Below are 24,053 nucleotides of genomic sequence, written 5' to 3'. Positions count from 1 at the left end.
TTTTTCGAGTCTTAGGGTTAACTATTTCCTTTGAAATCATTAAGCACAACTAACTCACTTTATTAAGAATAAAAATTATTCAATACATAAGCAAAACAACAACATCCTCGGTGAAATCCCACTAAGTGGGGTTTGAAGAGGGTAGAGTTTATGCAGACCTTACCACTACCTCAAAGAGGTAGAAATGTTATTTTCGAAAGACCCTCTGCTCAAGTGCCTCAAACCGAAGTAAAAAAGGCGGAGAAACAATGAAGAAAGCATAAGCAAAACAAGATATTTAAATCAAACTTTAATAATGAATATTCTCATAAACAAGAATCAAGCAAGGAATTAAATACTACACACTTAGATATTCAATACAAAACAAGAAATTGAAGAAATGGAGAAAACTTCAAGAGATTTCTCAACTAAACCTTCAACCCTAGTAAGATGTGAAAAAATTCTAGCTCCAAAGATGGAACGAATAAATGATGACTACAAAATAGATGATGTGTAGCTTTTATAGTTCAAAATTTTCCCAATAAAAATGACAAATATACCCTTAAAGTTTAGATTTTAGATTTTAAATTAAAGTGTGTTTACATTAATTAATAAAATTGAGTTGCATCTTCTTATTCAATTATTTGCCCCTTGAAATATAAATGACTATATATTGTTCGAAGAAAATGAAAATAATGAAATAATAGATACAATATACCATACAAAATGTTAGTATGTAATGAGAATGATCCAAAAAAAAAAATTAAAAATAAAATATTTCTAATATAAAACACATGGTTCATATAACATGTATCAAACGGGTGGATTGGGCCGAATTTAGACGGGTCAAAATGAGTTGAATGAACAAATGAGTGGTTTATTGAGGCGCTCAAAAGCTACTTGGGCTGAAATAGTTGGATTGATCTAAAATGCGGGTCATAACTCAATATGTCAATTTTTACTAAGTTTTAATTTCTTTATTTGTTCTTTTATAAATTTTTAGTACCTAATAAAATTATTATTTTTCTTTACTATATGGCTATGTAAGACATATATTTTAAAAAATATTTTGATAAAATTTCTCATTAGTCAATTTGGGTTAAATATTGACTTAGTTTTTAAGTCTAAATTACCTAACTAGACATACATCACTACCATATATACTAAGCTTACCTCTACTTTCAAACAATTACATATATTACCACTTTAAATATTTTATACCATATATTATTAAAGATATAGTCAGAGTAGGATTGATTAATTATCTTTACATTTAAACCCCACAATTAGGGGTGTACATAGATCGGGTTGGTTCGGATTTTTTACAAACCAAACCAAACCATTTGTGTCGGGTTATTAAATCTATAAACCAAACCAAACCAATAAAGTCGAGTTTTTCGATATTAATTTTTTTCGGGTTTTTTCGGGTTTTTCGGGTTACTCGGGTTTTTCATAGTATCTAATAAAAAACACAGAGCAGTGCTTCTTAAAAAGAGTTCTAGTACAAAATATCAACGTATAAGATGGAGGCAGAACACTGTTTGAAGTTTTAACTTTATAATATAACTTTATAAGATGGTTTTTTTTGTATATTATTTAGATGAGCTTCTCAACTCCAAATCTAAATGTAAGAAAGAAAATAAAAATTATGAAAAAATTTTAAAAAATATTTATAAATTATATTTTAATAAATATTCTTATGTATAACATAATTTAAAAGTAGTATATCTATAATCGGATCGGTTTGGGTTCGGTTTGACTTTTTTTAGTTAAAACCAAACCAACCCTATAATGGTCGGGTTTTTTTTTCCAAACACCAAACCAAGTCAAATCAAACCACTAGTCGGGTTTTTTTCCCGGTTTGGTTCGGTTTGTCGGTTTGGTGCGGTTTATCGGTTTGTCCTGTACAGCCCTACCCACAATTAACGTTTCAATAAGAATTAAATATCTTTCTCTCTCATCAACCTCCCCCAATCTCCTCCGCCAACAGTATCTCTCCCCCCACTACTCATGTCCTCCACCATTTTCTATCTCTTCCTTCATCCTCTCTATTGGAGTGTAAAATCATACACGCAGCGGAAGCATAACATGCAATCTTAAACTTACATATTAACATGATAATATAAATCAAAAATTACAAAATTAGAAGACTAATCTCTTGAAACTTTCACAAAATTCGTCGAGCAAGAACTCCAGAGTTACTGCCTTTCTATCGCCTTCTACTATTTTTCTGACCAATTCTAGTTAAACCGAAACTTTTGTGGGCTAGTGAATATTATCTTTTCAGAAGAAGATGATCTTTTTCTTCCTCTAAGATCCCTTCTTATACACACAATTTGGGTGTAATAAGATCAGTCATAAGGGTCATTCAAGAGAGCATTCAAGGAGGCAATAAAGACCATAAATGGCCATTTAAACTCAAAAACGTTTTCCCCTTTAATTAGCAAAACATTTTTATTTTTAAACACCATTAAAAAGTTGAATTTTAAAAGTTTTAGAAGATCCGTGATATATCACTTCTTCTACTCGTTTACATTTGTCCAGATACGGTTAATTAGTCAGATATGGTAGGGACCACAAATTTATTTGACAGAGGCTTCCAATTACAACAATAATTCGCAAGAGAATGAATTAATCATGTCGTAAAAAATTACAAATTATTTCACTAAAAATCTGTAATTGCGCTCCTCAATTTAATTTCGAAATTCACCATTACATCTTATTTAACTCCCATGTTCGAATTACCAACAGCGGTGTATTAAACCAAATTTTCTGAAAATATAATTTATTGCCTAAATTAATCCTTTATTATTTCACTTAACTTATTTCACATGTCGGATAAATTCACCTGCAGGGTTTCACGTGAAAACTTATAAGTAACCATAAAGGGGGTGTCTTCAACTTGGGACCGAGACGCGGTTCTATCAACTAATTATTATTTCACTAATGTAATCTGTCATTATCTAATCTACTAGGATTTTATTGACTCATTGAAAAAGTCTCATCTTTTAATAGATCAAAATAATAAATCAAATCACATAGATAATAATAATTATATCAAAATTAAGAGTATAAGTACATGTAATGGACTAGAGAATTTATTTAATAAATATTCAGAACATAAATAAATATCTCTAATTTGGCTCGTTCAATACATACAAAATGTACTAGCACAAGAAGTTGGAATTTATCCATTTCCATAATTAAGTTCAAATTAAATTTATTCTTGTGCTACGATCAACAAGATGTTTGTCCTACTTTATCTTTGATCGTGAACATAAATTTATAACTTATAAGAATCGATAATTTTAATCCTCCGTGTATGATACACAAAATCATCTGTTATATAAGTAATGGACACACATATATGCACAATGATCTAGTTAAATATTTAAATAAAGATTTTATTATAATAACATAAATAATCTTTACAAGGAATTAAATAAAAATACTATAACATAATTACATGATTAATAGTATATCCCAACAATCTCACACTTAGACTCATAACCATGCATATACAATTTTAACACCCATTTCTTCTACATGCTTATCAAACACCTTCGTGGTAAGCCTTTTGTAAATGGATCTGCCAAATTATTTTTCGATTCAATCTTCAAAACTTTCACATCACCCCTTTGAGTTATATCACTAATCAAATGATATTTTCTCTCAATGTGTTTACTTTTTTTATGGCTACGTGGTTCTTTCGAGTTTGCAATTGCACCTCTGTTATCACAATAAAGCGTGATGGGCGTTTCAATCAAAGAAACCACTCCAAGCTCTTTTAGGAAGTTTTCGAGCCAAACAGCCTCCTTAGCCGCCTTAGAGGCAGCTACATATTCAGCTTCCATGGTGGAATCAGCAACACAAGATTGCTTGATACTCCTCCATACTACAGCTCCACCTCTCAGAGTAAATATATATCTTGAGGTCGACTTTCTTGAATCTCTATCTGACTGAAAATCTGAATCTGTATATCCAATATGTACAAGATTTCCATAATGGAAAACAAACATGTAATCCCTAGTCCTTTTCAGTGATTTTATTATATGCTTAACTGTTGTTCAATGTTCTTACCCAGGATTAGACTAAAATCTACTAACCATGCCAACAGCAAAACAGATATCCAGTATAGTACATAACATAGCAGATGCATAAGGAACCGCCTTCATTCTCTCTATTTCATCAGTCGTTTTGGGCGACTGATTCTTTAATAATGTAATTCCATGTCTAAAAGGAAGGAATTCTTTTTTGGAATTTTGCATGTTAAACCTTGCAAGAATAGTATCAATATAAAGTGCTTGAGATAGGCCTAATATCCTTTGTTTATAATCTCGTATAAGCTTAATCCCGAGGATATGAGCCGGTTCTCCCAAGTCTTTCATATCAAAACGTGGTAACAATCAGTCCTTTACAGAATTCAACATGCTCACGTTATTTTCTACGAGCAAAATATCATCAACGTATAGAATCAAAAATGTTACTCTATCTCCCTCCCATTTCTTATAGATACATGATTCATTTTCAAATTGATCAAAACCAAAAGTCTTAATCGAATTGTCAAAACAAATATTCCATGCTCTAAATGCTTGTTTCAATCCATAAATAGATTTTTTTTAGTTTTCAAAACTTGTGTGTATTTCCACTTTTCTTGAAAACCTTCTGGTTGTGGCATATAAATGCACTCATCAAGACTTTCGTTTAGAAAAGCCGTCTTGACATCCATTTGCCAAATCTCATCATTCTAATGAGTAGCAATGGACAAGAGGGTCCTAATGGATTTAAGCATAGCTACCAGCGAAAAAGTTTTCTCATAATCAATTCCTTCTTTTTGAGTAAACCCTTTTGCAATAAGCCTAGCTTTAAAAGTTTTAACTTTTCCATTCACACCTCTCTTTTTCTTGATGATCCACTTACAACCAATAGGTTTTACACCTTCAGGTGGTTCTACAAGATTCCAGACTTGATTAGAGTATATGGACTCCATTTCAGATTTTATGGCAACTATCCACATTTCAGCATCTTTATCATGTAGTGCTTTGGCATAATTCAATGGTTCTATATTAGGTTCTTTAGGGATTTTATCATATGATTCTCCGAAGAACATAAACCGTTCAGGTTTTCTAATAACTCTCCCACTACAATGACTAGCCACTACAGGATTTGCTATTTCTTGCACTAAATTTGGAACATCCTGAACAACCTGAACATTTTCCTCCATAGCTGCAGGTTGCTGGGCATTGCTCCCACTACTTTGGGGTAGTAAAATATCTTGAGTTTGCTCAAGAGCAACCTCTTCGGCAATCTCGGGTGCAATTTCTTTCCTATTGACATTTATCCCACTATGTGGACGTAATAAAATATCAACGACTGTTTGTGGAATGTGTTCTACTGATTCATTACTAGTTATTCTTTTGGTCAGTTCTTGTAACACAAGTTTACTTCTAGGAATACGATTCATCAAATAGTCCTGTTCTAGAAACTTGACATTTGTTTAGACCATTACCTTTTGTTCCTTAGGACAATAAAATAAACCGCCTTTAGTGCCTTTTGGATATCCAATGAAAATACACACCTCTGTTCTAGATTCCAACTTATTTATTTTTTCTTTTAGTACATGAGTTGGACAATCCCAAACTCGAATATGCCGTAGGCTAGGCTTGCACCCATTCCACAATTCAGATGGGGTTAAATGTACATATTTTAAAGGAATCAAGTCCAGAATATAATTTATAGTTTCCAAAGCATATCCCCAAAAACTAAAAGGCAATTCAGAATAACTTAACATTGATCTAACCATTTCAAAAAGAGTTCGATTTCTTCGTTTTGCCACACCATTTTGTTGTAGTGTTCCTGGAGTAGAATATTGAGATATAATTTCCGATTCTGATAAGTACATAATGAATTCTGTAGAAAGGTATTCACCACCATGATCAGATCGTAATGTTTGGATATGTTTACCATGTTGTTTCTCCGTTTTAATTTTAAATTCTTTGAATTTTTTAAAGCATTCAGATTTACGGCGCAACAAATAAATATACCCATAGTTTGAGTAATTATCTGTAAAAGTTACAAAATACTCAGAGCCACCTCTTGCTTGTATATTCATCGGGCCATACAAATCAGAATGAATTAATTCTAACTTATTACTGGCTCTATTTCCTTTAGAAGGGAAATGTTTGTTTGTCATTTTACCTTCTAAACATGATTCACAGGTTGGTAGTGCCTCCACTTTCAATGAATTCAAAGGTCCATCAGAAACCAACCATGAAATCCTATTTATGTTAATATGACATAGACGTAAGTGCCATAAATAAGTTGGACTCAATTGAGAAATACGTTTTCTTTTATTTGAAACAACAATGTTATTTAGTTCAGCTTGTTGTAGCATGTTATGAAAAACTTCAAACACAAAGAAATTTTGTATTTTGGGAACACTATGGATAAAATAATTATTATATTTAATAACAACATTATTATTAGCAAAATGAACATCATAACCATCATCCATAAATTTGGAAACAGATAACAAATTCCTCCTTATAGAAGGGACATAAAGAACATTATTCAAAACTAAAAGTCTGGAACTACTAAACGAAATAGAAATTATTCTCACAGCTAGAAATGGTGCGGGTTCCCCTTCGCTTGAAAAACACAAACTTCATTCTGACTTGACCGCCGTGTTTTCTGAAACTCCTACAAAGAAGTGCAGACATGATCAGTGGCTCCTGAATCTACTGCCCATAATTGGGTAGAAACAACCGCTAAACATGTTTCAACGACATTTAAAAATGAAGTATCTTTGTTTTTCATCTTAGCAAGAAAGTTTGGGCATTGCTTTTTGTGATGTCCAGACTGCTTACAATGAAAGCACTTGCCTTTCAGCTTCGCTACACCACCCTTAGTACCTTCGGGAGTCACAGCCTTCCGTGCCTTTTTTTTCTGGAATTGTGCTGGCTTAGAAAAGGAAGGTCCTACCTTGTCAACCAAAAATGTTGCAGGATCTTGGTGCTTGATGATAGTTTCTGAGGCCTGCAACTCATTCAACAATTTTGCTAATGACAGGTCTATTTTATTCGTGTTATATTTTAAGCGAAACTGTTGAAAACTGTCCGGCAAAGTCTGAAGGATCATCTCAACTTGAGATTCCTTATGAATCTCAACACCAAGTATCTCCAGCTCATTCAAGTAATTCATTAACTTCAGCACATTGTCACGCCCCGAGAGGGTACCCTAGGCGTGGCCGGCACTCAGAAACCATTTCTGACTTCTAAGAGAACCACTTGGTCTTATTTCTTATTTATTCATGAGCGGAAGACTTAAGAATACTAATGTGGGCTTGTCATAATCAAAGGAAAAATAGATAATTATTAGAAGAAGTAGTTTCTAAGGAGAACTACTCCGATTACATCATCAGACTCTGTCTATGAAGCCTCTAATACTCTTAGATGGTGCCAATGACATGTCCATGGCTACCTCAAAAGAAACATCACACTCAACAATAATAAAAGGATAAGGAGTTCCTTCGAATACAAGAAGGACTCACCAAATAGCTGAAAAGAAATGATCTTCAACGATGCGCCTGTTGAGGATCTCTAACACCTGTATCTGCATCATAAAACGATGCAGGTCGAATGACGTCAGTACGTGGAATGTACGAGTATGTAAAATGGCAGGAAGGTAAGGATAGATATCAAGATACTCCTCTCAATAAAACTCAGCTCAGAACTCAACATCATCTCAACATGAATATGTAATGCAAGTTTAAAATATAATAATAAAAATAATAGTAATAAGCAATGCTTACTCAGTTGGGAGTTTCTCTAACCGACAACCATCACTTATGAGCTAGCGATGATACAACGAAGCGATGTCGTTGCCACATCCATCCAATACCTTGCCAGGGTAAAGGACATCACCATCTTGGATCCATTCATCAAAGTCCTCTTTTTGGGACTTAAGAGGCATAGCCTCCATCCTACGCTGGCTACGTAGTTCTGGGGTTTGAGTCAATTAAACTCTTACCCAACTCGGTGCTCAATACTACTCCCAAAATATGTGCTCATATTAAACTCATCATCTAGTCTCATTGGACTTTAATTTAAATCATCAAACTCATCTCATTTCATGTTCATCAATCATTATACTTCCAAAAACATCATTTACATCTTGCTCAAAATATCATTTTCTCAAATTCATTCAAATTCAACTCTTTTACTCTTTCAAAACTCAATAGAATACATATATAGTATTAATTCATATAACTCTTTTTTTATCAATAAAAATAATAAAAAGCCAACATCTTTACTCAAAACATATGTAAAAATATTCATGAACATCAAATAAATTAGAATTCATGGGAAAGTAGCCATGAACAATAATTCCAATAATATGAGAGATAACAATAATAATAATATTAATGCATAAATATATCAAACTCAATAGAAGAAGAATTAATTCATCTAGAATTCAAGATTTGAATAAAACTCAACTATAACTCAATTATAATAAATTTAAATATTGGGCGCATGGACGAACTCAATCCAATGCTATGAAAGCCTTACATACCTTAAATCCGAAGGTTTACTCCGAATTGGAATACTCTTGGATCCCTAGCCTTTTCTTCTCGCCGGAGCGTTTTGTGTACTACCCGGAGTATAAGAATAACCGGAGTAGTATTTTTATACTACTAAAACTAAAACTATATTTGAGAAGAAGTATATAGAGAGAAGAAATGCTTAGGAAAGCTTGATGAATAAAATGAGGAAATAAGGTGGGTATTTATAGGTGGGAAAGAGGGACCTAACAATAAATAAAATAATTATAAAGAAAAATCTGAAAATTTAATGGAATATATTGATGTCATGGATGATGTTAAATGGAGGACAATTTATGTCATGCATGATGTCAAATGCATCTAGATGTTTCCATGGTAGGTAAGATGAGTTCTTTTTAACAGAATACTCATTTTCGAAGCTACGTTTGAATAAGATAAATTCCTTATTAGGATTTGGTTTCTTCATAAGAATTGTAGATATAGAAGTCTAGTTTCATATCGTTCAAGAATCAACCAATTTGGAGTAACCTACAGTGAGATATGAATTTTCTTCTATCAACACTCAATTTCGTCACAGCACTATATCTTGCAAAGATTAATTTATTTGACCTACTTATACTCCGAATTTGAAGTTATGTTCTTCATGAAAGTTGTAGGTAAGGATATTGTGATTACCCAGAAATTTGAATCACCTAATTTGGACCAACCTATGAAAAGTTATGCCCAAAATACAGAGGCTGTATTATTTTTGTCGAGAATTGAAATACCGACATACAACATTTTAGGGGTTGTTACACACATGATCTCTGACAGAAGATCCTTCAATCATTTTTGTGGTTAAAAATGCTTTCATGGCAGTCTACTTTGCAGCACGAGTCTGCTCCCTAAACATCTCTTTGAGAGATGCGAGCATGTCGTAAGTAGATGTAATGGACTGATGCAGATGCTGCAAGACATTCGCTATTGAGGCAAGAATGTAGCATCTTGCCATGTTATCAGCCTTAACCCATTTATCATAGGCTTGAATCTCCTCCTCAGTAAGATCTGCTGGTTTGATTGGACACTCCTCAGCCAGCACAAACTTGTAACCCTTAGAAGTCAAGACTATATCTAAATTTCTTTTCTAGTCAACATAGTTTGGACCCTCTAACTTATTTTAATTCAGGATAGAGGATAGGGGATTGAAATGAGACATAGTTAATCTGAGAGATAAAAAAATATAAACAGATCATTAGATATATGCTTTACATATGTATACACACATATAATCATGCATATGAACAGTTAGAGTCGTTAGTGAAGCTTAACCATTCTAGCAAATATATGAACATGTTCAAGTGTATAAACACATAAGACAAAAACATGTACAACTCAGTTAGAGAGAATTATGTTTAGTTTAGGTAGACATATACACAGTTCTTTGATCATTGATTCAACAAGTCACTTAGTTGATAAGTTGAAACAAGTCATCAAATCAAAAGAAACAATAACATTTCAGAGTACACAAGTTTATCCGATGGTGAAGAGTACCAATGTCAATATATAAACTCATATATCTATTGTAAAAATGATTTAAAACCATAAGAAATTAACCCTTATGTCACAGAACTTAAAAAAATAATTTTTCAGATTTTTTGAAAATTTCAGAAAAAAGAAAAACTGCCAAAAACTAATCAAAACAACTTTGAATGACCAAAAAGGGCCTAGATCACAACAAATCTGTGAGTATTGATCAGTAGGTTATTTTCAATGAACCAGCCAAAAATCAGATCAATCGGAGTTTCTCAAAATTTGAAAAACTCCAATACTGACCAATTTGACAATCATCGACAAGTTTTCTGGCCAGGGTCAGATTGATAGTGTACTCATCATCGCCTTATCACTAAGCTACTGGTTTTAGCATTTAAAAACAACAGTGATTGGGCAAACAACAAAAACCAACCAAATTTAATCTCAATCGAGAGATCAATTTACATAGTTATCAATAAACCATATTTTTAGGGAAAAAATATAAGCTCAAATAGAATTGTCTCATCATTACTAATCATGACATAAATTGTAGCAACTAATATAGGGCAGAAACAAAATTCGTGATTTTTTTTTTTCTAAATTCAGAATGACATAACTAGGCTATTCACTTCAATAACTAACAAGAAAGCTTAATTCTCAGTTAGCAATCCACTTGTTGATGTAATAAAACATCCATGGTGAATGAATTAAGGAACCAGATTTTAATATATAGAATATAAACATCTATATAATCAACACGAACATATATATTTTAAGTATATCTAGATTCGATGAGTAATCTCTAGCAAACAAGAACTCTTCCATATTTAATCATATATATATATATATATCAAAAAAACTCAAATTCTTATTACATTATCATGTATATGTAAGAATACTACTGATACCAATTGTTGGAGTGTAAAATCATACACGCAGCAAAAGCACAATATTGGATCTTAAACTTACATGTTAACATTATAATATAAATCGAAAATTGCAAAATTAGAAGACTAACCTCTTGAAGCTTTCACAAAATTCATCTAGCAAGAACTCCAAAGTTGCTGCCTTTCTATCGCCTTCTACTATTTTCCTGACTAATTCAACTTAAATCGAAACTTGTGTGGGCAAGTGAATATAATCTTTTCAAAAGAGGATGATCTTCTTCTTCCTCCAAGATCCCTTCTTATACACACAATTTGGGTGTAATAAGATCAGCCATAAGGTTCATTCAAGAGAACATTCAAGGAGGCAATAAAGACCATAAATGGCCATTTAAACTCAAAAACGTTTTTGCCCTTTAATTAGCAAAACGTTTTTATTTTTAAACACCATTTAAAAGTTGAATTTTAAAGGATTTAGAAGATCCGTGATATATCACTTCTTCTACTCGTTTATATTTGTCCAGATACGGTTAATTAGTCAGGCATAGTAGGGACAACATATTTATTTAACATAGGCTTCCAATTACAACAATAATTTGCAAAAGAATGAATTAATCATGTCATAATAAATTATAAATTATTCCACTAAAAATCTGTAATTGCACTCCTCGATTTAATTTCGAAATTCACCATTACATCTTATTTAACTCCCCTAATAGAATTACCAACAACAATCAATTAACCAAATTTTCTGAATATTTAATTTATTGCCTAAATTAATCCTTTATTATTTCAATTAACTTATTTCACATGTCGGATAAATTCACCTGCAGGGTTTCACGTGAAAACTTATAAGTAACCATAGAGGGGTGTCTTCAACTTGGAATCGAGACGCGGTTCTATCAATTAATTATTATTTCACTAATGTAATCTGTCATTATCCAATCTACTAGGATTTTATTGACTCATTGAAAAAGTCTCATCTTTTAATAGATCAAAATAATAAATCAAATCACATAGATAATAATAATTATATCAAGATTAAGAGTATAAGTACATGTAATGGACTAGAGAATTTATTTAATAAATATTCAGAACATAAATAAATATCTCTAATTTGGCTCGTTCAATACATACAAAATGTACTAGCACAAGAAGTTGGAATTTATCCATTTCCATAATTAAGTTCAAATTAAATTTATTCTTGTGCTACGATCAACAAGATGTTTGTCCTGCTTTATCTTTGATCGTGAACATAAATTTATAACTTATAAGAATCGATAATTTTAATCTTCCGTGTATGAATTAAAATACTTCACACACAAAATCATCTGCTATATAAGTAATGGACTCACATATGTACACAATGATCTATTTAAATATTTAAATCAAGACTTTATTATAATAACATAGATAATCTTTACAAGGAATTAAATAAAAATACTATAACATAATTACATGATTAATAGTATATCTTAACACTCTCAACACACGATTTCTTCAAAATAACTATCAAAAACGATTTTGGTTCATCAGCAATATATTTAGAGATTTGTTATGAGTATATTAAAGTGTGTGATAAATATATTATCTATAAATATATTATAATGTTTAGTGGAAAAGAAAATGTTACTGCTATAAATGGTAAACATTTTCTTAATATGACATATTTAAGTAAGTTGTCCTTTTAAAAATTGAGCTAATTTTGTTGTAAAGCAAAGGACCGAACCACAAATTATTTCAGCCATTGTTTTGGGCCTTTAGTAAAGTTAAGGCCTAAGGGATTAAAAATGTTTAATTATATTTGAACGATTAAAATAAACCTACTCACATTAATTATATCAATTTTCAAATTTTGAATCAAAAAAAGCGCGTAAGCAAGAAATTAAGGGCTTCTTTGTTTAACATGTGAGGTGCCTCACCCATGTAGAGCTTCTTTGTTTGACTTGAAACATACATACAAACATTGCCACAACAGAAGAGTTATCATTACACTATTATCAACATATCTTCCAAATTCAGTTTTCTGGGTAAACTTTGAATTTCCACTTTCATCATTCAGTTTAGATCTATGCATTCATTTGTTTTCTGAAATTTTATATTTTTTTCTACTACAATTTTAGGTTTTTTACTAATTGGGATTTTTAGGCTTTGTATGATATGAGCAATACTTTTCATGATTTATTAACTGCTTTAACATTTTCTCTAGTTGATAATTAAACTTCCATATTAGTGCTAATTTGTCATTTTCCATTGATTGGATTGTATCTAGGTGTAGTATGTACCAAAGATAGTTAAGAAAGTTTGAATCTTTTTTAAAATAACCATACCTCGACTAATTTCGTAGGATACCCACCACCCCACCAACAACAGGTACCAGGTAAACTGTATTCACCAAGGGTAGTATAGATGAGAAGAAATTACCTAGTGTTTGTGTATCTATTGGAATTTGAACCAGAGACATCATGGTTCTCGATAGCTTCATTGACAAATTAGGCCCACACCCTTGGGTGCAAGAAAGTTTGAATCTTGTTTTCATTTTAGCTTGATTGTATCCACTTGTTGGTTTGATGGAATGTAGATGCAAAATGTGATTTTTTTTTCTCTTCTGTAAGTTCTTTTTCTTCTTTGTTTGCTAATACGGGTGACCTTTTAGGAGGAGAACGGGTATGGTTTTCGTGCTGTATAGTAGTGACAATATTGAAATGTACATATGGAGAACATGGCAGGTTCATTCAAATTTGTACTTTGAGTTTCATGTTTTCAGCATCTCTTGCAATTTCTCCATCCGAATCTTACTTAATTACCATGGCATAGCTGGTAAACTTTATTTGTGTAGCCGACCTCAACTTGTTTGGACTGAGGCGTTGTTGTTGTTGTGGTAGAGTGAGGGTTGGGTTAGGCCAAGGGACGTACCTTTAAGGGTTAGGTTTATATTTGGTGTTATACTTCTCAACCTTCCTTTTGTAACAATGGGTGTAAAGCGGTACTTGTCTTCCATTTTCTACCCGCACACCCATATGTGGGCTATATGTATTAGTAATGTCAATGCCACATTTAGTTTTGGAGATCAACCAGGATGTGGATAACGAAATACAAGTTTCTTCCAGCTGTGTATTAACCTTGCAAAGAATCTATTTTGGTTGTCTATGAGTTATGATCTTTGAGTTTCAAGAAGCTTCACTGATATTTTAGTGGAACTTTTAGGCAAATGAGTAGTGTCTTCTATCTATCTGCCAATGACTATATGTTCAAGTAAGCTGATGATAGGAGAGTTAGGTGAAAGGGGAAATTTGGTGAAAGGTTGTTTCTTTTACCTGGATATTGGTGAAAGGGGGAATATATTGTTGGTTTCACATGCCACCCCTTTCATATAAAAAAATGGAATTGCAATCTCCATTCTACAGCTGCTTTGATGTCTCGCCTGCCTGCTTGGTTATAGGGCTATAAGTGAGTAGGGCTTTTGAAAATAGAGAGGTAGAGCAGCTAGGAGCTCAATATTGGAAGAGCGCCCTCTCTTTTCTGGCTCTGGGGGAGATTTGCTTCTGGCTCTGGTCTTAGGTGATAAAGTGAGAATGTTGTAAAGGAGTTTGCCATCATCAAAAAGGGGGAAATTGATAATGCTCAGTATTAGTTGGTTTTGATGATTTCACAAACTCAAGGAACAGGTAAAGGACCTGGTCCCTTTGAGGACACTTTGCTGATAACGACAGCAGACAAATAGTACAAAATAGATCCTGCCAAGTCTGTAAGTCTGTGTGTACGGGCCAAGTCCCTGTGCAGAGGGTCAGTTGTCTAACCAATACAAAGCGTCCAACGCAATGTATATCACTGATATATACATTCTTTACAACATTTCTCACTTTGGCTTTTTGGAATTAAAAAAAAAGAAAAATCCATTGAAGCTCATGCTCTCAAGAAATCTGAAATTTTCTCTTGAAGAAGATCAAGGACCTGATAGAATTATCAGTCGTTTTGTTCTTGTTTCAGAGTTGTAATTTCTTGGTCTTAATCTTGTAAGGTCCACTCCTAATCTATAAAGGAAGATAGACCAGTTAATTGTTTTTGTTTTCCATTGTTCATTTTGTCGAAGTAACTAGAGCTAGTTATGGAGACCACTTAAAGCTTAAATCAGCTAGGAGTCTAGTGATTTAGGAAGCAGTAGATTTATTGCTTCAGATTTGTAACAGAGTTGTTACTACGAGAGAGGAGGGATTGTGAGTGCAATTCCTAGATTACAAGAGCTTGTAATCTATATCTGCGGAAATCCTGTGGGACAGGTCCCGACTGTTCTGGTGGAAGCACATTCTAACAGTTTTAGTTGAGCTTTCTCATTGTAGATAAATGATGCTTCTCTGTGTTTGATCTAATGAATTGAAGTTATTATCATTTGTTTGGAGGAAATACACGCCACATTCTCCTTAGCTCTGTGACCTGTTGTTTTTGATAGTGTTTGATGTCTAGACAGGTCAAACATGAATTTAAGGAAAATGGAAATCATGCCGACAATTACTTTTTGGTAAACTTGGGCCTGTTTAATAGTTGCTTCTGTCTCACAGGGTTGAATGCGATATCTGCTCGACGTTCCCAGAAAATCAGGAAAGAAGGATGGTTCAGACACTGGAAGCCATCAAGGGTGGTGGAGGCTCTATTAAAGTAGGAACAACTGGTACAATCGGTGCTTTGATGTCGAGAGAATTAGATTCTAAGAAAGTTTCTCCTCAGACATCGGTTTCATGTAGAAGTAGGTCTCCTACTGTTTGTTCTTTCATTGCTGGCAGTGCTTCCAGTCCCAAAAGAGTGAATCCAAAAACATCAGGTGCCGAAGCAAGCAGCAGTGGGATGTCTGTGAGCAATATGAAATGTAGTGAAATTGTCAGGAAAACAAAACACTACAGTCGAAAAACTCAACAAATTCCAATACTAGAATCAGAAAATATTTCCGTAGATAGAACGCCTGTTAGGCAGAAACCTGATAGAAAGGGACATCACATGGTGAAAATTGTGGACATAAATTGTGGGAATGTTGACAGAACTTGGGCAGGCCCTATAAAGAATCGCCTGAAGAAGCTTGGTTTCTCAAAGCTATCTGAGAGTCCTGTCTAAGTGCCTAATCCTTGAACATCAACCTTTAAATTACAGTTGGTTCATTACATAATATCAACTTATTGCTCCCTCTTCTCTTTTTGGGGTCGTGGCCGATGATCCACGGTCTGGTAACAGCTAACAGAAGCCATATCTTCAAGTTGGCGAGGCTCGTTAGACCTGTCATCACAAATAAGATGATGCATTGAGGTTGAAGAGAGGTTGTCCTGAGCTGTGATCCTTGTCTTGATTTTGAGAATTGGTTATTTTGGTTAGGCCTAATTCCAAGTGCATTTACTTGGCTTCTCTTTTCAGAGTCTCGACCCAAAAGGGCCACTTAATTTGACTTGTAATGTTAATGGTTAAATTAAATAAAATCATCTATTTGATGCACACTAACAGAACAATAGTGACTTACATCATTTGAATTGAGGAAGCTTAGATTAGACGTTTTACTTAATACAGGCGAGGTATAAGTTTTGAGGCACAGGGCACAAGTTATGTGGATTTTTAATTTTAAATATTTTATAAATTTATAATAAAAAATATAAAATTATTTCAAGAAAATATAAAATAAATGTAAATGTACATAAAATTGCTCCATCTTAAACGTTAATCAAAACCCATAATTGACTAAAATAATCATAACCATTCATCTAAAAAGAACTAATCGAACTTTTAAAAATAAATTGAGTAGAAATTTATAAATTAACTTGAAAAAAACAAAGTAGGAACCTACCATCAAAAGAATCAAACCAGAGTAAATGATGACTTTGTAGTTTGTATATTGATCATTTTTCTATTTTACTCAGTGAAAGACAAAAATAAAAAATAAAATTATAGCTAAGAATAAAAAATATCTAGATTGAAAGTTTTTTAACTTCTTAAAATTTAATAACAAATTGAATTTAGTGTTTTTTGAAATTAATTTAAATTAGAATTTTTTTTTCTAGGTTTACGCTCCAAAACTAAAAGTCGTCCTCTGCCTATGCGTACGTCTAGACTAATAGGGCTTACGCTTCACGATACTCTTGCCCCCACAAATCATCCCGTGCGTTTTTGCTACGTCCAAAAATACTTTTAAATATTAATTAAATGGTGTTAAATAATGGCAAATAGAGATTTTTTATTTTTATTTTTAAAAAAAAGGGGTGGACTTGGAAGCTTGCTCTGTTTTAAAAATCAGATTTATCAGAGCCAGGTTCCGATCCTGCAACCTGTGGGTTATGGGCCCACCACGCCACTCTGATTTGATGATAATTAAAATATTTATTTTCATCTGCACCCAATAATCTGTATTTCTTTTTCTTTCAATGATTCACAATAAAAGTGATCATATTATATATGTGTATATTTTAAACGTGTATAAAATTAGAGCAGAAATGAATAGTTTCGATTGAAATCTTTGAACTCGAACTAAATTCAATTTTTTTAAAAAAATATCCAATTGTTACTTAAACTAGGACACTGTTTACACTTCGTTACAAAATCATAGTCCCAACTGCTATTATCTTTCTTTTGCAATGATTCCAATCATTTTGGGATTCTGCGCCTCAGAAAGTACTTCTCAATACACTCAGTTATATAATCCTGGAGAGTATGTCATTCGTAATTGAATTTTTATTTCAATGTGCATTATTATCAAGTGTTACACCCAATAGTCACAAGAACTATGCACTACACAAGCAATATATATATATATGTATGTATCATAAAACTCAAATGGCTTCATTACTTGAAATAAAGCTCAACAAGCTTCTTGAGAGTTTCGAAAACGCTTGTGAATGGGTTGAATTGAACAGCGCGCCTCAACTCTAAATCAGGAAATTGGTTGTTTAGAGCTTGTTGCATTGCGGGCATGGACATCATTGCTGATAGCTGACTAGTAGACTTAACCTCACAGTCTTGTGGAGTGTCTTTGATTTTGCTCAGATCATATCCGAAACTTGCTAAATAGTTTTTGTACTTCTCGATAAATTGTGGTCCTGGATTAGGCGTCCTCGAGTATATCTGATTGAGGAGAGAAAAAAGGCAAAATCAGTTGGTCAGTCGGATAAATTATGTCCTACGTAAAATTCAAGCAATTTTGAGAGTTGTAAACTGAAAATTCAGGATTCAGTAATATGTGAATAATATAGGAAAGCAATTTCATAACAGCAACCTATGAATCAATAAATGAAATGTACCATGGTTGTAAACTGCAAATTCTCACCTATTTACTCTTGATCGATGCAATAATGAAGAAATATTTCATCAGGAAAAAATATGGTTCGACGGTTGACATCGATCGGAAAAGAATGGTCAAATGAGAGACTAGAATTCCAAGGGAAAAACTTGCGCCTTAACGCGATCTCTGCACCTTACACGGTTAAAGAGCTCCAATCAAGTTTCTATAATCGTTTCTCTTTGTTGTCATGTTGAACTGTTTTATACCTTCTCGATGTTTCTTATAATATATATACTCCCTCCATCCCAATTTATGTAGCATCGCTTGACTCGGCACAAAGTTGAAGAAAAAATAAGGATTTTTAAAACTTGTGATCAAAAACAAACTTGACATATCTGTATGACGATAAATTATTTCATTAAGGGTAAAAGATAATTTTTTTAGTTAACTTGTTTCTATTTATGGAAAGGTGACTTTCTTTTTGGGACTGACTAAAAAGAAAAAGGATGTCACATAAATTGAGACAGAGGGAGTAGTAGATTTATTTGACTAGAATGTGTTGAAATCAATGCTAATTTTAGTATACTCTAATGGATTGATTTAGTTCTTTTGTGGCGATTGTGTTTATGATTTTTAATATCTTTTGTTTCTCTGATTGATGAATGGTATTCTGGTCAACCCCTTCTATCCCACATGAACAGGAGATTGATTATTGTAGGTTCGATCGAAGAGTATATACTATTCGAATGAAGTACATTTCATCAGTTCAACGTTCATTAGATGAACATGGAAGAACTTGATTATACACTGAATTAAAATAGAGGGTGTGTCTGGTATGGAGGAAAAAAAAATCTAGAAAATGTTTTCCAATCTTCCGATGTTCGGTGGGTCAAAATTTTTGAAAACTTTTTTCCAGGAAAACAAGTTCCTTAAATATGAAGAAAATGACTTTCCTAGTAGAAGTAGGGAAAACAAGTTCCACAAGTGACACTTCACATTGATCGTCTCCTTTTCATCCTCAAACACACCTCATTTTCACCCCCATCTCCGTAGCCTCCATCCCCACCACACCCCCACCTGTACCCACAACCACACCCCAACCCCCACCTCCTATAGTATTTGTCTAAAGTATATACAAATGCTATTAGGATAATATTTTCTAATTATATACTGAACACAAGAAAAATAAGAAACCCACTTATTTTTCTAGAAAACATTTTTCAAAACAATATTTTCCTTCATACTGAATGCACCCAAAATGTCATAATGAGTTATGTGGACAGCTTACACTTCAAAGCTTGAAGTCCTTCAAAGCTTCAAGCCTTCCAACATCAGGTCTCATGAAGGAAGCCTTGAAATTGATCCTATTTCTTCTGGTGTAATGTTCAATTGAATTAGATATAGAGTTAGTTTGTGTTATATCGTGCAAAGAGTTAGTATCTTCGCATCTTCTTTTATAATTACAAATGCCTCTTCCAGTATTCTTATAATTACAAATGCCTCTTCCATCTCGAGTTTGGGATCATACCACAGGCATTTAATTTACTGGACTGAAATCTATCATCTGTACTTATTTAGTGCAAATCTTAACATATATACAGGGTAGGACCAAAACTACTGGGTTTGGGACAAAACCCATATATAGTTCACTAGATCCGCTCCTGCAAGCACTAACATCAACAAATATATTATAAAATGTATCTCAGTATCACAACCATCCAGTGTGATACCTGCGCAATGTATTCCTTCTATGTAAGTTGTAGCCTAGCTAATGCTATCTAGAATATCCTCACATACTAACTCTGAATACCTAGAAAATGGACTCGATATCAGAAGGTCCGAGGGGAGTCACTGGACCCATGTCTTCATACAAAAGAACAAGTTCTTTTTCTTATTTGCTCCGTTAAAGAAATGGATCTTGACCGAACTCAAACCCATCCCATAATTGACCGATGTGGGATTTCTTCAACACCTCCACCCCCCTCATGCTCAGGGATGGACATCTTTAAGTGGGCAATTTTAATATGGGGTCCCAACATACAACAACAACAATTGGTATGACTCTTACTCGGATACCGTGTACAGAAATGGATCTTGGGCCTAACTCAACTACAAATGCTAGCTCTTTACCCAAGCCATATAAAGACATCTATCTCATAATTAACCAATGTGGGACTTCCTCAACAGCTCCCTATTATGGCATGGCTTAGTTGGGATATTTCATTGATTTAAAAGCATAATCAGCAACAAATATTTGATATGTAAGAAACCACCCACATATAACTATTATTGTTATGCCACATTTTGTATATTTTGTAATTGAAAAGCTGTACATGTCAGTACCCTACTTGTGCTAATTAACAAAACTTCATCACTTATAAGTCAAAAAGATAACAACTATTGTTGTTTTTCATCTAAAATGATCAAAAAGAAAATTGGAACCTTTAAATAGGTTTATGTTTGACATTTACCAAATAGCATAAGCCTCAAGCTCTACTGACCCAGGTATGTAATAAATAATTTGTAATAAAGAAGAAATAGGGTCACGTTTTTGGTGCAAGGTGCTCTGTGTCGAGCATGAGAAATGCAAAACTAGGAGAAGCTTATGTTAAGGATAATTTTCACACATTGGAGCAAAATAAAATATTCTTCAATTCACAGCAGCTATTAAAACTGAAAGAATTGATTACCTGAACGAAGCTTTTATCTTTAGCTCCAGAAACCAATGCGAAGTTGTCATAATCAGTTGCAATCACATCATAAGGTTCCTTGGGGATGAATGGTAGTGTAGGAAACTTAAGGTAACACTTCTCCCTGATCATTTCTTGCCTTTCTAGATCAGTCTCATCTTTCTCCTTATCCTCCTCAGTAAGGCATTGAACCCTTCCCCTTATGCCTGTGATGAAGCCATCGGGTCCTCCGTGAACGCAAAATGTGTCTACTTGGAGAGCAGGTGCCTTCATATCAACAGTGTAAATGCCCTGAAATAATTTGGAATAAAGACAGATTATGCCAAACAAGACATCTTCATGTATGAGCGTCCAAGAACCGAGGAACCCAAAATATCTTCAAAAGACATCAAATAAAAAGCGTGATTTTTCAGGTGTTAACACCCCCAACATTCACCTGGGTGCAGTGGCAATCTTCTTGACCTTGTCCAGCAAATCCACGTTTAAGTGAAGCTACTTCGAACCATCTTCCAGAATACCTGATTGGATCAAAGTCTTTTGCTGTCATGCCTCGCATCATCATCAGCTTTCCACCTACACCATCATTTCCCTTCTCCAAAGGAAGTGTTGGCATGCTGTCTGCGGCATTTGCAAGTTGGAACACACTGTTGTAATGAGGAAGATCTGCTGCAAAAGCCTACCAAGAGGATGAAAATACGCTTCAAGGTTTTACAAATATATCTGGAATCTTCTCTTTAAGTTAATTTGTAACAGAATGCATTCCTAAAAGTCATGCTTGCCATAAACTTATCTTTGCTCAATATAAAAGGCAAAACATCATTTTCAACCTTCAGCTTTCACAACCGTTCTATCAAATCAACCAAATACATATGTGCCGTACCACTTTATTTAGGATTCTTTTGATGCTATGTATTTGTCTCCGGAATCAGGAGTAAGAAAATATAGTAAAGATACTAACCAGGTTACTTTGAGAGAGATATAGGATCGATGCTGCAAGACCTGAAATGACATGTTTAACCTCAACCTTACTAGATATAGGACATTCAGTGCAGCAGGCAGACACCACTTTCACAGGCACCCCCCTACAAGGACCGACGAACAATCCTCATTACATGATATAATGGGAATGTTTTGGAAGGGAAAGAATCTTTGAGAAAACATCAGCCATATAAATATAATAAAACTAAGATGAATGCATTACCCCACTTGGCCAGGTTTAGGTTATTGATCGCTGCACAAACTACACCTCAAACACACCAAAAGATATCAGCCAAGGAAATATCCTATCGGATGTACTTTCTATTCTGTAATTCCATTAAAGGAGGAGTTTTCCTGTACTGAAATAGGACTAATTCCACGGGTACCTACTCCTCCATGCTCCCACCAGCATTGGTACTGGATAGATCTGTCCACCAGGGAAGAAATCAACTAGTATTTTTGTCTCCGCTGAATTAGAACTTGAGACCTCATGGTTCTCAACCCCCTTTATAGACCACAACCTTGGGTGCTTGTATGATGCGCATCTTATCGAGCAACTTTCAATCCTTTGACTCTAAGAAGACCCTATAGCCATTCAGTTTCAAAAAAAAAAAAAGACCCTATAGCCACACCACCAACATGATAGATTATTTCTATTATTATGCCTGAGTATGTAATGTGATGCCCATTCTCGTGTCATCCCTACTCTTTATCCAATTAGATCATGGCGTGAACTAAATGGACAAATAGTATTACCATTTACCACCCAAATTTCAGAAAACTTGCCATCATAAAAAGAAAATGAAATGAAGCTCCTAACCATTAACTAAAAAGTGGCTGGTTTAGGAAGACTCAGGTTGTTGGTAAAGAAGAATATGTATTTTCCCAAGTATTAAAATCAGCGGATGAGCGATTCACTCATTTCTTATGCACACTGGATGTCCTGAAAATGGTGTCAAAAGAAACAACAAAACTTATACTTAAGAAACTAATAAATAAAAGGTTCTTTTTTAGTATAAGTTTAAATGGAGAAACGTGATCAGGTTGAGGATTTATATAACCGACTCCAACTTGGTTGAGACTGAAGCTTATAGCCTGTTAAGCCAAATTTTTGGAAAGCTAAAAGTGCTTACTTTAGAGAGTTAGGTATTTGACCAAGTTTTTTAGGCACAAAATAAGTGCTTGACTAGTAGCCACACAAACTGCTGCTCAAACATTAGCAAAACTAATTAATCAAACACAAACTGCAACTTTTTTCGAAAAGCATTTCTCGAAACAGGCAGATTTTGAAAGTTTGGTCAAACAAGCTATTAGTTGTCATAAACTAATTTAAAAAGTTCAAACAAACTCATTAAAATCCGGCATTCAAGAATTTCGTTGAGCTTAATTTCAGCTTTTTCTTTCCTTCTAAAGGGAGTTAGTACTATACTGGGTCTGATTTCAGTACTAATTCTTCAGAATTAGCTATACATAATATTGAACAACCAAAATAATTAGAGCCAATAGAGAATAGAATTGTTGAGAATTGATTGTGCAGAAATTGTACCTGGGTTTTGAGGGAAGCAAAATTGGAGGTGATTGTTGGACCACCAAATTCATTGTTAACCCAATTATTAAACAATTGTGTGCTGCTCATATATAATACTCCACTCTCTTGTAAATTTATGTCAATTGTGTGTGTTGTAGTTCCCTTTTTAGTATGTAACAAAAAAAATGTTAGTACCTATTTGAAATTAGAAATTAATTTTTTATATTTAATGAAATAATTTATAGTTATAAATAATTTTAAAATATTTTAAATGATCTATTTTCAAAAGATTTATTTCTTTTTAAAATTTTGTGTCAAGTCATACCATATCAACAGAAAAAGTACTACTCCGTAAAGACCACAATTACTGTTAAAAGGTCTTTTTTTATTTTTGTGTTTTATCCGAGAAAAAATATTTACACGAGAGATCGAGGAGGATGAAAATTACACATGTTTTGTTGAGAATATAATTAAATAATAAAAGTGTGTTTTATCTAACAACTTAAACTTTTAGATGAAATGGTCACATCCTGCAACATGATATCAAAGCAGACAGAGGTTCTGAGATCGAATCTCATCGCCATTCATATCAAAAAAAGTGTAAACAACACAAATCTCACTAGTTTAGGAGTTAATTACTATTTTTTGTGAGTTTTTGATATTACAGTGCCTA

General features: G+C 33.5%; 2 protein-coding genes across 2 annotated transcripts; one reads left to right on the top strand and one right to left on the bottom strand.

The window, feature by feature from the left end:
* The first annotated feature begins 12,800 nt into the window (after nt 1-12,800).
* LOC129870952 (uncharacterized) lies at nt 12,801-16,411 on the top strand. Its single transcript, XM_055945819.1, has 2 exons — nt 12,801-12,962; nt 15,492-16,411. The coding sequence occupies exon 2, from the start codon at nt 15,541-15,543 to the stop codon at nt 16,036-16,038; it is 498 nt and encodes a 165-aa protein (XP_055801794.1). The 5' UTR covers nt 12,801-12,962; nt 15,492-15,540; the 3' UTR covers nt 16,039-16,411.
* Nucleotides 16,412-17,619: 1,208 nt separating this feature from the next.
* LOC129871276 (chloroplastic lipocalin) lies at nt 17,620-23,530 on the bottom strand. The gene is made up of 5 exons (XM_055946179.1): nt 23,399-23,530; nt 21,833-21,956; nt 21,311-21,550; nt 20,875-21,165; nt 17,620-18,027 (listed from the first exon to the last, which is right to left on the bottom strand). Exons 1-5 carry the CDS (start codon nt 23,449-23,451, stop codon nt 17,749-17,751), a joined length of 987 nt encoding a protein of 328 aa, XP_055802154.1. The 5' UTR covers nt 23,452-23,530; the 3' UTR covers nt 17,620-17,748.
* Nucleotides 23,531-24,053: the final 523 nt, after the last annotated feature.

The sequence above is a fragment of the Solanum dulcamara genome, chromosome 10 (assembly GCF_947179165.1).
Source record: "Solanum dulcamara chromosome 10, daSolDulc1.2, whole genome shotgun sequence".
Classification (NCBI taxonomy): Eukaryota; Viridiplantae; Streptophyta; class Magnoliopsida; order Solanales; family Solanaceae; genus Solanum; species Solanum dulcamara.
Note: the sequence above shows the minus strand (reverse complement) of the source record. Positions and strands in the feature narration are given on the sequence as shown.